At 43.0% G+C, this 15,347-nt stretch overlaps 1 protein-coding gene across 1 annotated transcript in view; it reads right to left on the bottom strand.

Annotated features, from left to right (window-relative positions):
• Positions 1-15,347, bottom strand: part of inppl1a (inositol polyphosphate phosphatase-like 1a) — a gene marked incomplete at its 5' end in the record, with an annotated part of 124,885 nt that overhangs the window by 24,180 nt on the left and 85,358 nt on the right. The window contains 7 exons of the mRNA XM_084308522.1: positions 232-313; positions 4,518-4,606; positions 6,451-6,550; positions 10,334-10,472; positions 13,945-14,041; positions 14,383-14,500; positions 14,711-14,907. Coding sequence (XP_084164648.1) covers positions 232-313; positions 4,518-4,606; positions 6,451-6,550; positions 10,334-10,472; positions 13,945-14,041; positions 14,383-14,500; positions 14,711-14,907 — 822 coding nt within the window. The remainder of the gene's footprint in view (positions 1-231; positions 314-4,517; positions 4,607-6,450; positions 6,551-10,333; positions 10,473-13,944; positions 14,042-14,382; positions 14,501-14,710; positions 14,908-15,347) is intronic.

Genomic DNA, 15,347 nt, shown 5'->3' with positions numbered 1-15,347 from the left:
ATACAGTACTTGGTTTCAATAAATGAACCCAGTACATTTTACTGGGTTCAAACTGACACAAAATGTTGATTTATTCATTATGATCCGTTTGAAAAATAGAAATATAGGCCTCTCTCTTATACATGCCTCCTCCTAATACAAGCCTGGTATCAGCTACAGTTGAAACAAATACAAGCCGGGGTTACTATTAGAGGAATTACGGTAGTTAATCAACACATGTATAGTTCTTACCATAGGAGTTGCAGACTATGTGAGTCTCTGGGTAGGACTTCCAGAGGATGCGGTCACACCACGATGGAACGTTGGTCCTCATCTGGTCAGAAAGCAGAGATGACATCAGCAAAATACAGGAAGTATAGAGGGGAAACCAGGAAGTAATGAGAGGAAAACAGGAAGTAATGAGAGGAAACCTCTACTCTAGCTGACATGTTCTTCCTAGATGTGCATGAGGATGCAAAAGCATGCCACGAGTATCACATGGGTGCTGATGTTATAGCTGAACCTCTGGCATGTGTTTTTAATCTTTCCATTCAACAAAATGTTATCCCTAACGTGTGGAAAACTACCCTTGTTCTCTCTTTGCTGAAAGGGGGTGATCCTAAATTACAGACCAATTTCTAAATTAGCTTGTTTAGCTAAGGTCCTCGAAAGGCTTGTTAATAACCATCTTATGGATTATTTGAGTTTGCACAACATATTATCCCCCCCATCAGTCTGGTTTTAGGTCGCAACACGGTACCATCACTGCTGCTACAAATGTAGTGAATGATATTGTGGAGGCCATGGAACTATTGCGCTGCTCTTTTTAATCGACTTGTCTAAGGCTTTTGATACCGTCGATCACGGTACTGCTTGCACCAGCGTTTAAAGGATGTTGGTTTGTCAGACCATGCGGTTGGCTGGTTTATTAATTATCTCTCCAATCGCAAGCAATGTGTTCAGTTCAATGGCCTCTCCTCTAGCTTTCTGAATATCACGAATGGCGTGCCTCAAGGTTCTGTCCTAGGTCCTACCCTATTTACTATTTATATCAATGATGTGTCTCATGATATAAATGCTTCAGTACATCTTTATGCTGATGACCCTTTTTATGTTGTTGCGCACGCACAGTTCTTTGTTCTTTTCGAACAAAAAGAAGATCCCAGCAGTTCTTCCTGACATTTCATCGGACCAAGGGACTTCTATCGAAGTTGTGTCCACCTATAAATACTTCTGCCTTTTAAGCTCTTAATGTTCGGCGTCCCACCGGTGGGACGTTTTGCACTTGCGCGCACTTCATGCTCGTCTGCCAGCTCCAGGCTGCGTTTCTCCCCATCATTCAATACATTGTTGGAAAGTTAAACTTCCCGCCATTCGATAGACACCACTCTTGATCTATTGCGTTCTTTCAGTCTCGAGTTACATGACGAAACATCCGACGAGCATCATTTGACAAGCCATTCGGACAAGTGACCACGTCCGGTTGTGAGCGGTCCTGAACGGACCAGTCACCACTGATGGTGAAAATTATTGACCACCATTGTTGCCAAGGAGCGTCTGCACCGAAAGCGATCCCAGACGAGCGCTGATTGCAACGAGAAAGGGGCAGAGCGCTTTTAAACTTTGGACCTGTATGACTATAAGACTTCAGGCTATGGAACAGTTATGTTTTCCAGCTCCTACCTCTCAGCTGGAACCCAAAAACAGGCATCTGGCAACAAGTCAACACAAAAGTAAGGAGCAAATATTTTATTTCAGTGTGTTCAAAACTCTGTTTCTCTATTACATTCGCACTCAAAGTGATATTTCTGTGTAAGAAACTTCAGAATGTTACCTTTCAAAAGACACCAGACTCATGCATGTGCTATAAGTATAAAGTATAATAAATCGCAAATTACTTTGGGTATGCAATCGTCAGGCGTTTTATGCTATGTGGGGTATGCGTAACTCATTGACTGCCAGGCTGTTTTTCCATCTGTACTTCCTGGCGCCAGGGTTTTTGACCATTTTCACGATGTTTGCAGACGCATCGTATATTCTATATTATAGCTATGGAGACAATAGTATGGCTCATTTGAAAGGCAATATTTATACTCCAACAGGGAACAAACCGTTTATTTCTACATACCTTCGTTCCTGCGCAATCCCAGGCTAAAACCAGTCCCGTTTCAAAATAATCAAGTCTTCCTGGAACGTGAGATATTACATGTTTTCTGTACAGCATGCACATTTCGTGCGGGTTTCTCGCCTGACACCTATATTATTTCCAGGTCAAAGGTAAACATGACCATAGTAGAATGATTCTATTCACAAAGCCACCATGGGGGGGGGGGTCCTTCGCGGACAAATTTTCTGACGCTGGGATCATTACAAAGTAATGTTTTATGATGGGGTTCGGTAAAATAGACATTACCTTTGGCAGCAGGTCCACCAAAACCCTGTCCACTTTTACTCCGAAGTGTCTGAGTCAGAACAGGAACAATAAATAACATTAGTTGGCTCTGGCAGCGCCCAACTGATAACGTTAACATTACACTAAAACAGCCTGTTTGAAAATACTAGAATCCAACATAGTTGAAAACGCACCTTATGTTATGGATGGATCGTCACCGTTTGTCCTCTTCATAATAATCTCCAATAGTTCGCTCGTCTAGGCGATCGCCATTGCCGAACGTTATAGTTGGCTCTAGTCTGGGGTGCTCTCAACTCTGTTGTCGGCGACAGATAATGTTACATGCTCGATTGCTCGGCCGGTTTGACTATAGTATTTTTATGATTTACCAGAAGTTCTGAGTCCAATGTAGTCTGGTGAACACGCACCTTATCATCCATAAGTGTGATCGTTTTGTCCTCTTCATAATAATCTCCAAAAGTTCGCTCGCCATTGCATAGGCAGTTCCGAGGCTAGTGGCTACAACTCTGGCCAGCAGTTAGTGAGCAACCTCCCCCCACCACCACAGTAAACTAGCCCAGTTCAAAAGGTAGGTGATACTGCCACCTATCACGATTCAATCGTCATTTCAATTCCAATTCACTCAGAGGTACCAGGATCACACAACAAGGTCCGGCTGACTGTTTAGTATAATAATTGTTTTTTTTTATAAAAAAAACTGGTATACTCGTTTTTGGCGGCGAACGCATGGCAGTCAATGAGTTAAGGAGTTAATTGATCACAACCTTTCTTTTAAGTCCCATATTAACCACCTTTTTAAGAAATAAAAGTTAAAGTTAGGCTTCTTTTTTAGAAATAAGTTGTGTTTTTCTTTTAATGAGGAAACGTCTTGTTGCTGCCACCTTCTTGCCTGTTTTAGATTACGGTGATGTTCTGTACAAGGATGCATCTGCACACTCTTCACTTGTTAAGACGGCATCTACCATGGGGCGTTGAGATTCATTACTGGTTGTAAGCCCCTTACACATCATTGTACCCTCTACTCACTTCTAAATTGGACGTCTCTACATTTGCGTAGGACTCTCCACTGGTACTGCTTAATTTATAAATCTCTCCTCGTTCTGTTCCCTTCTTACCTGTCGTCCCTCATGGTACAGAAACAGAGTCGTTCTGGCCTGCGGTCACAGGATATTTTAACTCTCTCTGTACCATTTTCCCGCACAGAACTCTGAAAAACAGCCTTTTCCTATTCTGCCCCATCTATGTGGAACTTATTACAGAAGGAACTAAGGCTCCCGAACCTAATTCCCATTGGAGATTTTAAGCTTCTTATACGCAATATTGAAAGGGCATCCATGGGGGCATGTTCTTGTTCTCGCTCTTAATTTAATTAATCTAGATTTTAGCCTCCCTTAGACTTTTAGTTGTGTTAACAATGAGGTTTTAACCCTCTGAAAACCCTCTGAAAACAATGAGGTTTTAACCCTCTGAAAACAATGAGGTTTTAACCCTCTGAAAACAATGATGTTTTAACCCTCTGAAAACAATGAGGTTTTAACCCTCTGAAAACAATGATGTTTTAACCCTCTGAAAACAATGAGGTTTTAACCCTCTGAAAACAATGTGGTTTCAACCCTCTGAAAACCATGTAGTTTTAACCCAGAAAACTGAGGTTTTAACCCTCTGAAAACAATGAAGTTTTAACCCCAATGAAAACAATGAGGTTTTAACCGTCTGAAAACAATGAGCTTTTAACCCTCTGAAAACAATGTGGTTTTAACCCATAAAACAATGAGGTTTAACCCTCCGAAAACAATGAGATTTTAACCATCTGAAAACATGGTGGATCATCTGTCAGTAGTCTCTTCTGTAGTCTAGTCTGAAGGCCATAGCGGCTCAGTTTCTAAACTAGTGCGACACTACTGGGGTCATATGAAAATAGACATCTAGAGGATTCATACCAGGAAATTTGGCTCCTAAGTTTACCTTTATTTACCGCGGCACGTCCAATCTCTGGAGCATGGATATAAGGCAACCTCACTTTCTTCAGGTGTAAATTGCAGCAAAGCCCATCTATTTGTGCCAATATGTTACTATAATATAATATAATATAGCATGACTACTGTGATAGTCATATTATACCTACCCCTGTAGCTTTCTGTTTTTGCCAGACGTATGTGTCTCTGGAACCTCGTTCATAACGATAGGTAGGAGGAAAAGAGATCTCCTCTTCAGCTGGAAACACACCCCACACGCACGCACACACACACACACACACACACACACACACACACACACACACACACACACACACACACACACACACACACACACACACACACACACACACACACACACACACACACACACACACACACACACACACACACACACTTGACTGACCATAGTAATTGTTTGTACATTGTTGTTTTATTTAATTTAAGAGAGTAAGCAATCCCTTAGGCTTTGTGTCCACCGGGGACGTTTTTTTTCAAGGTGGACCGCTTTGAAAAGCAAAAAATATGCATGCTCAGAGCGTTTTCCTGAGTCTCGCGACTGCCACGGCTCCGCCACTTGCTCGATGTTGATTGGTCGGTCGAAAAAAGTTACCTTGATGAGCGCCGCTCCTCTCCAAAAGTTGAACTAGTTTCAACTTTAGGCGCTGGGAGCGCTCCGCCCAAAAACGCTGACTGCCGAGAGCGCTAAAACGCGAGGCGCAGCGCTGGGAAAAGGAGCGGGCCTGTCGCGTCTGTAGCATAGAAATGAATGACAGAAAGGAGCTGACAACTCATAAAACGTCCCCGGTCGACAAGGGCCCTAAGTCTATTTACATTTGTTTATTTATTAAGGCTGAGAGTGAGACAGAGTAGGGGAGACACAGGAGAGAAGGTTCTTTATAGAGACAGTAGGAAGGCTGAGAGGGAGACAAAGTAGGGGAGACACAGGAGAGAAGGTTCTTTATTGAGACAGTAGGAAGGCTGAGAGAGAGACAGAGTAGGGGAGACACAGGAGAGAAGGTTCCTTATTGAGACAGTAGGAAGGCTGAGAGGGAGAGAGAGTAGGGGAGACACAGGAGAGAGGGTTCCTTATTGAGACAGTAGGAAGGCTGAGAGAGAGACAAGAGTAGGGGAGACACAGGAGAGAAGGTTCCTTATTGAGACAGTAGGAAGGCTGAGAGAGAGACAAGAGTAGGGGAGACACAGGAGAGAGGGTTCCTTATTGAGACAGTAGGAAGGCTGAGAGAGAGACAAGAGTAGGGGAGACACAGGAGAGAAGGTTCCTTATTGAGACAGTAGGAAGGCTGAGAGGGAGACAGAGTAGGGGAGACACAGGAGAGAGGGTTCCTTATTGAGACAGTAGGAAGGCTGAGAGAGAGACAAGAGTAGGGGAGACACAGGAGAGAAGGTTCCTTATTGAGACAGTAGGAAGGCTGAGAGAGAGACAAGAGTAGGGGAGACACAGGAGAGAAGGTTCCTTATTGAGACAGCAGGAAGGCTGAGAGAGAGACAAGAGTAGGGGAGACACAGGAGAGAAGGTTATTTATTGAGACAGTAGGAAGGCTGAGAGAGAGACAGAGTAGGGGAGACACAGGAGAGAAGGTTCCTTATTGAGACAGTAGGAAGGCTGAGAGAGAGACAGAGTAGGGGAGACACAGGAGAGAAGGTTCCTTATTGAGACAGTAGGAAGGCTGAGAGAGAGACAAGAGTAGGGGAGACACAGGAGAGAAGGTTCTTTATTGAGACAGTAGGAAGGCTGAGAGAGAGACAGAGTAGGGGAGACACAGGAGAGAAGGTTCCTTATTGAGACAGTAGGAAGGCTGAGAGAGAGACAGAGTAGGGGAGACACAGGAGAGAAGGTTCCTTATTGAGACAGTAGGAAGGCTGAGAGAGAGACAGAGTAGGGGAGACACAGGAGAGAGGGTTCCTTATTGAGACAGCAGAGACGATTCTGGTGGGATCTGATCCCAGACTAGCAGGGGGACATGTGGTTCTAGAGAAACGGGGGTCTTAACCATTATACCATCTCTGAGAAATGTGTTGTAACGGACCAAAATGTGTGTGTGTGTGTCTGTTAGCTACCAAAGCGTAGGAAGACTTTGTGTTTCTCTCTCTCCAGGTTGAGCTGGTCGACCTTCAACAGAGGATCAAACTCCTTCCTGTTGATGTAGTTCAAGATCTCCTACACGCGCACACGCACACGCACACACACACACACACACACACACACACACACACACACACACACACACAGATTGTGATACAGTACATCTGGCACCCCTGCTGGTGTCTCAGTGCTTGTTCAGACACAACCTCTCCTCTATCCTCTGATGTGCACCATAACTATTAGGGGTGTCACAATACACACATTTAAAAACATTTAAGTCATGATTTGATTTGAGTTTAAATTCTTCATGCATTAAAATATATGCACATGCAGAGGATTTATAGCACAATCGACTTCCTCATTATTAGGTGAGTTGAGCATCCGTGGGCAGAGTTTGCGAAATGCGATGAGATGTCAGAAGAAAGGGAGTCAGTGGATTTGGTTGAAAATAAATATTGTCAGCTGGGGTAAACAAGTAAACAAAGGGTAAGAGTATTCATTTTCTTCTCTGTTGTTGCTGTTTCATGTGTGATATTGGTATCAGGAATTGTTTTATTTTTGACATAGGATAACATAGGGAGGTTCAGTGTGTGAATAATATAATGAAAAAAGGGGAGCTAGCATGGAGGGGGCTGGTTCTGGGATACTGGAACTAACTATTGAGTCTTCCTGAGGTGTCGTGGGCCTAAGTTGACGAAACACCAGTGAAGAGAGGTGCCCACTTGATAACCCTGGTGATGTGCTGGCTCTCACTGTATTTACATTTACATTTAGTCATTTAGCTGACGCTTTTATCCAAAGCGACTTACAAGTTCTGTACGATAAGTCATCAGGAAGGGCACAACTCTATCAGCTGAGTAACAATGTTCATCAAAGTGTTGGGTGCTACAGTGTAGGTTAGTTTATTAGGACAAGTGTATGACAGTAAGGTTAGTTAGGGTTAGATATATATATATATTTTTAATTTCAGATAATGGTTGAAGAAGTGCGTCTTTAGTCGACGGCGAAAGATTGGACGGGTTTCGGCTGTTCTAACTGGGGTGGGTAGTTCATTCCACCATTGTATCTATCTACACTTGATAACCCTGGTGATGTGCTGGCTCTCACTGTATCTATCTACACTTGATAACCCTGGTGAGGTGCTGCTCTCTCTGTCTATCTATCTACACTTGATAACCCTGGTGAGGTGCTGGCTCTCACTGTCTATCTATCTACACTTGATAACCCTGGTGATGTGCTGGCTCTCACCGTCTATCTATCCACACTTGATAACCCTGGTGAGGTGCTGCTCTCTCTGTCTATCTATCTACACTTGATAACCCTGGTGAGGTGCTGCTCTCTCTGTCTATCTATCTACACTTGATAACCCTGGTGAGGTGCTGCTCTCTCTGTCTATCTATCTACACTTGATAACCCTGGTGATGTGCTGGCTCTCACTGTCTATCTATCTACACTTGATAACCCTGGTGATGTGCTGCTCTCGCTGCCTATCTATCTACACTTGATAACCCTGGTGATGTGCTGCTCTCGCTGTCTATCTATCTACACTTGATAACCCTGGTGATGTGCTGGCTCTCACTGTCTATCTATCTACACTTGATAACCCTGGTGATGTGCTGCTCTCGCTGCCTATCTATCTACACTTGATAACCCTGGTGATGTGCTGCTCTCTCTGTCTATCTATCTACACTTGATAACCCTGGTGATATGCTGCTCTCACTGTATCTATCTACACTTGATAACCCTGGTGATATGCTGCTCTCTCTGTCTATCTATCCACACTTGATAACCCTGGTGATATGCTGCTCTCACTGTCTATCTATCTACACTTGATAACCCTGGTGAGGTGCTGCTCTCACTGTCTATCTATCTACACTTGATAACCCTGGTGAGGTGCTGCTCTCTCTGTCTATCTATCTACACTTGATAACCCTGGTGAGGTGCTGCTCTCTCTGTCTATCTATCTACACTTGATAACCCTGGTGAGGTGCTGCTCTCTCTGTCTATCTATCTACACTTGATAACCCTGGTGATATGCTCTCTATCTATCTACCCTAAACTCCTTACCCTAAACCGGGTTCATAACCCCCCCCCCCCCCCCCCCCCCCCCCACAAACACATAATAAAAATTGTTGTACAGAACTTGTAAGTCGCTTTGGATAAAAGCGTCAGCTAAATGACTAAATGTAAATGTATTTGCCCCTCATGATTAGCATAGGTGTTTGATAATGGGATTGGGTTTCTTCATTGAGTGCTTAAGATTATCATTAGCCTAGGGCACAAGTATCTTGTGTTTTATTATAAATTCCATATATGTCTGAATATACCTGCATGTAATCCTTTGTACAGACCTGTATATTAGGGTTTGGTACCGAACTCTGTACCTTTAAGGGGACCGACCCAATTACATCGGTACTACCGAGTACCAATTCACGTTAGATCAATCGGTGTCACATTTCGATACCTAAGACACGCCCATTTAGAAAATAATCAGAATTCAGGTGGCTGGGTGGCGTAGCTGAGATTGCGCTCATCACCAATGCAAGAAACTCCGGTCTCGACTCCCTGAGTCAGCATTGCCTGCGGCTTGGGCCAGTCGTCATACTATCTCAATTGGCAGAGGTAGCGGTGGAAAGTCGATGGGTGGGGATCGGACGTTGTGGACAGCGACTCCTACAGGTCGGTTGGGTGACGCCTGTACAGCAGAGACAGGAAGTATCGGGGGCAGCGTGAGCCTCCCACGCGTTACTCCTCGCCACTGAGAGTCCGCGCTGTCTGGTGAAAAGATGTGACAGGCTGCCTCCTCGTGTACCGGAGGGGACACGTGATGCAAGACTTCTATCCTCACTACAGCCGACCAGTGGGAGGCATAGTCTAGCAACGTTCAAGACAGGGGAGGGGAGAATTGAAGGGGAGAATTGGCGATACGAAATTGGGATGGGAGAAAAATAGAAAAATAAGGAGAAAAGGTGGATAAATTATTATTATTATTATTCTTTTATAATCAGAATTCCAATGACGTGCAATTGTCATTTCATAATAGACACAGACCAGTGCGCACCTTACACCTTTTGAAGCTCTTTCCCTCTCCCTTCCTCTCTCAGGTAGCCAAACGTTACACTATAAAAACGAACTGGATAGTTGATGTTAATAAACATTAGCTGAAATATTCTAAAATCATTAAGTCTGCTATAAGCCATTCTCACTTTCTGGGTGTGTGCGTGCGCACACATGCCCATCCCATCTCTGGTCTTTGGAAAGACCAGATGAGGTAAGAGGAGTTTGATAGTATTTACTGAGGATGGCCAGATAATGTTGATATTTAAACTTAAAAAATAATAATACATAATACATGATTATGCAACATAAAAAAATGGTTGTAGGAACGGTTTGGGAGAGGGAGGTAGGGAGGAGTTTTAGTTTGTGTGGTGTGATAACAATGTTGCAATTGAGAAGTTTAGACTTTAATTTAGTTTTACAACTGAAATAAACATTTTGTTATTACAGAGAGTAAAGTACCGAAAAAAGGTACCGTCGGGTATCAGTATCTATTCCCAGGTACCGGTATCGGTTCAAATGTGAACAGTACCCAACCCTACAGTATCTACTATATCTATATCTATTTTATACCTGTATCACTGTACATATAAATACTACAACTCTGTACATACATCCGATTACCATTATTACTCAGTAGTACTCATTTATATATACTCCAGTTATAAATATGTATCACCTATACATTTTATATTACTATTGCACTTTACTGTTAGATGTCAACTTCTTTTCGCTGTACTGTCCTTGTGCTGCATGATGACAATACATGAATCTGATCTAATCTCTCTCTCTCTCTGTTACCTGTATATCCATGTCCAGTCTGTAGTTGAGGTCTCCTAGCCAGAACAGGTGTGTGAACCTCAGTGATATGTCGAAGGAGCTGAGCTGTTTGTCTCCCAGCGAAAGCAGACGCAGGATGTCCAGGTAGTTCTGGTTCCGCCTGCAGGGGTGAAAGATCACCTACAGGTTAGTTTTTTTTAATTGGTATTTGCACTTACAAACATACATTCTGGAATAAAAGAAGTAAAAGAAGAACAGTTCAAATGTGCAGGAAAGGTCAAAAAGCCCAAGGGCTTATAAACGACCTCCCCTCTTAAACCTATATAGGATAACTACACAGAAACCCCCCCACACACACATTATGCACAAACACACATGCACATATCCCTCTCTCATACACACAGATACATACAATACAGCATTATACAACAATTATAATGTTGAAAAAAAAGACTACTCACAAATATACATGGATACTAAAGACTACACGCAGGGGTGTCAAACTCATTTTCACAGAGGGCCACATCAGCATTATGGTTGCCCTCAAAGGGCCAAAGACCGTATAAATGTTAATGTAATGTAAAATAAATGTAGCTACTCATTTACATATTGTTAAACATGTTGTTTCTGTATTTATTACTTATTAAAGTTATACATATTGCATATGCATTTGCATAGATGTAAAAATATATGTTAGCTTATGTTATTTTAACTAATAATTTTTGTTTACCAGAACCCCATATTACTCCATTAATCAATGATCAAACCATTCAAGTAAATAACAAAGAAGAAGATTGTTACAAAGGGTCAGATTAAACCGAATATATATATTTATTGCCTGAGATCCCATGTATAATATCTGCATATCGTTTGATATCCCTTGTATATTCTTTGTACAATATGCACGGAATATCCCTTTAGTCTAGCAGGACGGACCATGGTATTCGTTCCCCTATTGGAAGCGACCCCCTGGCGCCAGGTACCGAGTAAAGCCTTGCCCCCTCGAGCTGACTTGAAAGCTGCCGCCAGGACTTGCCCAAACATGCCCGCTTTCGCCCACGGCTACGAGACCGAGAGGCGACAGAAATGAGATAGGCACTATTTGTCCACCGTGGATATAAATATGGCGCAAGAATACAGAACCCCCCTTGCAGTTCCCGTTCAGTTCGCCTTCAGTTCAGTCTGGTTCAGTTACCGAGTAAAGCCTTACCCACTACGCAACGTGCGGTACAGCAGGGCTCGCATTGCCCCAATATAGTCTCGTGTTATCCTAAATACGTCTGTTTGTCGTATCGTTCTCTATTCATTAGTAAACCTTCATTACGAGTCAAAGACCACGTGAAGTGGGTAATTGTGTGTCTACATAGAGCACTTATTGCCCGTGCTAATAGGATAGACCAACGTCAAGTTCAACTCTGAACCACCGCGCACTACCGCGCAACACGGAGGATTTACCCCGCCAGCAGAGCCACTTTTCCGGCAAGGATTATTCTTCAGTGCTTTGACTGTGGCGGCTGGAGCAGAACCGTCTGCCCCGCTGCTGCTGTGGGAACTACACATCTACCGTGAGGACCTCCACTCGAGTCCGTCTCTGCCGGAGCAGAGACCCCACGGCGTTACCTGCGTGGCGCGCACCCTGGGACCAGCAGCTGCTTTCCCCGCTGAGCCAGGGAGTAAAGACCGCTCCCCCTGCAGGTGCCTCGCTGAGGACCAGTGGACTAATTGACTTGCATAGAGCTTTGGCCCCCTCTGCTGGCTTACAACCGGTAGTACCCCTATCCCAGAAGATCCATAGATCTAATTACTTAATATCCATTATTGATTTACATGCACATTCTATTTGCCTTATAAGCGCAACTAAGTAATGTAATCTAATCCCTTTTATGTAATAAATATTCTAACCGAGTATTCTGTGTGGAAAACCGTGTTATTGTCGAGTGTTCTAATCTAATAATACTTATGTACAGTATTGGCCAGAAGTACATAGACGGTAGTGATTAATGATATCAGTACTTGATTAATACAGTCAGGGAATTGTACCCCTCAGTTACAAAGATCATCTAATACAAGCTATGACATTAAGTTTGTTCAAAACCTTTTTGTCACAGTCAAGAGGGGCAGAACTAACAACTGAGCTGCAAAGAACACGTGGGACAGATGTAGCAGATGTTACAAAAACAAATGGCTGCACACAACCTTGCAGAGGCCATACATCCAACTAATGGAAGATAGTTTAATTAACTTTAATTAACAGATTGCAGAATGGGTACAGTACAGCTCAATACACACAATTGTTAAGGGGATGCAGACCAGAGAAAGACTTTCGACTTGTTTACATCAGGGTCCACCATTTTCAATTCGTAATGAAATTGCTATTATGTGTCTGCATGAACACACAGCTGTAACTGTACTCAAAAATAACAAAATAAGGGTTGTCTCAGTTCACAACTATATTGGTCAAGTTTTGGGTGGGAATTGTTTGCGTCCCTACAGCTTCTTATTCAATTGAGCGAGATGCTCGGTTATGTCACACAGCCAGTTTGCATCTGACAGTTCAGACAATATTTCTTCAACCCTTTGTTACCTATTCCGCCTGGATCTTTTTTGTATTTTGGGCTGTAAAATTGTCAAAGAATGTCTGAGGAGTAAGTGCTTTTGGCTTTTTTCCTTTGTTACTTCAACAATACCTCAGATGTTCAACATACATGTATGTGTAAGAATGTGTAATAACTAAGGCTGTCAAAGTTAAAGCTTTATTAACGCATTAACCCACAATTATTTTAACGCCGCTATTTTTTAACCAAAGATTAATGTTTAAAATTTTTATTTAATTTTTTTTACCAGAGCTCTTGGGGGCCACATTAAATGACGTGGCGGGTCGCATTTGGCCCACGGGCCATGAGTTTGACACCTATGGACTACAGGATCTGTAGTTCCTTTTTAAGCTGGCTTTTAAATGTATTTAAAGTGGAACATGTTACTGTTAGATTTTGTATATCATTAGTTAGTGCAAGCGCTTCATCCGGGGGCGTGTTCAATTGAGCTCATGGAGGAGCGCGGGGGGAGAAAATGAATGAATGTTGATGAGAGCCCTGACATAAGTAGTTGTAGCTACGGCTGTCAGGGTGCTGGAGACATAATCCAATTGACTTTTTTATACGCCTGAGTCTCCTAAACACGGGAGGAACCAACCCCAAGGCGATCTGCACTTTCTCGGCGAAGCTATAGTAACTTTTTCGCACCTACTCCCCAACCGGCGCATGCATAGATTGCCCAGGGAGTGTGTGTGGACAATCCAGAGAGAATCCCAGGGTAATCTGCGCATGCAGAGTTTGAAGAGTAGGTGCGGAAAAGTGACTATAGCTTGGCCAAGAAAATGCTGATTGAGCTCAGAATACCGGAAGTGTTGTGGTGGTGTACAGTATGTGATTCTTCTTCATGTGGGGAGTGGTGGAGCGGCGCCCTACCGCCCTCTACTGACCGGCCACCACTGATTAAAATGTATAACTATACATAGAACTATATAAAAATAAATCATTTGTACTCTTCTAACAAATCTATTTGATTTGACATTTTCAGATCTTCCAAATACAAATACTCTAATGTCCATCTTTGTGTTTGTGTGTGTGTACCTGGTGATTTTCTCGTTGCCAGATGTCAGGTGACAGTTGACGAAGCCAAAAGATGTTCCGTTGAACATAAAGGACACGCCCACTGCCCCTTTGTTACCTAGGAGACCACCAATAACATGCAATCAGTACAAACTGCTACCTAAGAAACCACCAATAACAATGTGTGTGTGTATGTGTTGGCGATGCCAGTCTTGTGTGTGTGTGTGTTTACCTATTGTGTTGGCAATGCCAGTCTTGTGTGTGTGTGCGTGTGTACTTAGTGTATTGGCAATGTCAGTCTTGTGTGTATCTGTGTGTGTTTACATAGTGTGTTGGCAATGCCAGTCTTGTTTGTGTGTGTGTGTGTTTACCTAGTGTGTTGGCAATACCAATCTTGTGTGTGTGTACTTAGTGTATTGGCAATGTCAGTCTTGTGTGTATCTGTGTGTGTGTGTTTACCTAGTGTGTTGGCGATGCCAGTCTTGACGCTGGACATGCCCACATGACTGATGCGGTTCTCGTGTTCTGGTTTCACCAGCACCGCAATCTTGATGTTCCACAGAGTCTGTATCGCTATCTAGAACCAACAACAACTAGTCAGTTTATAAACTATCTATCATGATTTTCTATCTAGAACCAACAATACAACAGTTTATTAATAAATATCTATCATGATTTTCTATCTAGAACCAACAATACAAGTTTATTAAATATCTATCATGATGTTACATCTAGAACCAAAAATACAAAAACAAAAATCATCTCTCTCTCTCTCTCTCTCTCTCACCGGCTTGTAGTCCAGTTCTGTCTGATCCTTCAGAGCAATGCGAATGGACTCTACCCACTCTCTGTCGCAGACGGAGTTCTCCTGAGTCCCGAACACATACAGGTCATGAGGGATGGAGACGGTCATCTCGTCCAGAGTCTTCCCCAGGCCTCGACACGAGACCCACGAGCCCACCAGCTTAGGAGAGGGCACCGAGCCTACACGCATACAGAAAGTCCATCAATGAAACATTTAAAATAATTAAGAACAACTACAGACTATGATGAAGGGGTTTGCTATTAATGATTTAAACTGACCAATAGATACTAATGAATTGAGTTTTAAAGTGAATTGAAAAACGTTCCATGTTTCTGGGGCAAACTGTGGGCACCTTAAGTGTAAAAGCCAATCACCAGAGCAAGTATGATTACAAAGCCGATTAAACGCAGAGTCCCTTTTACTTGCCGGGTGTGGCTACACATTTTGACAAATAAAGGCTAGTCTCATTTTTTTTGCGGTTACCACGGTTACCAAATGTGCAGTTTTGTTGTTTCTTTCATCATAATTTGCATTCATAAATCAGTGCTGAGACCAACATCAGCGAGATATATCTCCATTCATGGGTCATGGGTGAATACTCTCTGACTCTCTGGGTGTT

This window comes from Notolepis coatsorum (assembly GCF_963971535.1).
Source record: "Notolepis coatsorum genome assembly, chromosome: 1".
Lineage (NCBI taxonomy): Eukaryota > Metazoa > Chordata > Actinopteri > Aulopiformes > Paralepididae > Notolepis > Notolepis coatsorum.
The sequence above is the reverse complement of the archived record's forward strand: the minus strand, read 5'-3'. Positions and strand labels throughout refer to the sequence as shown.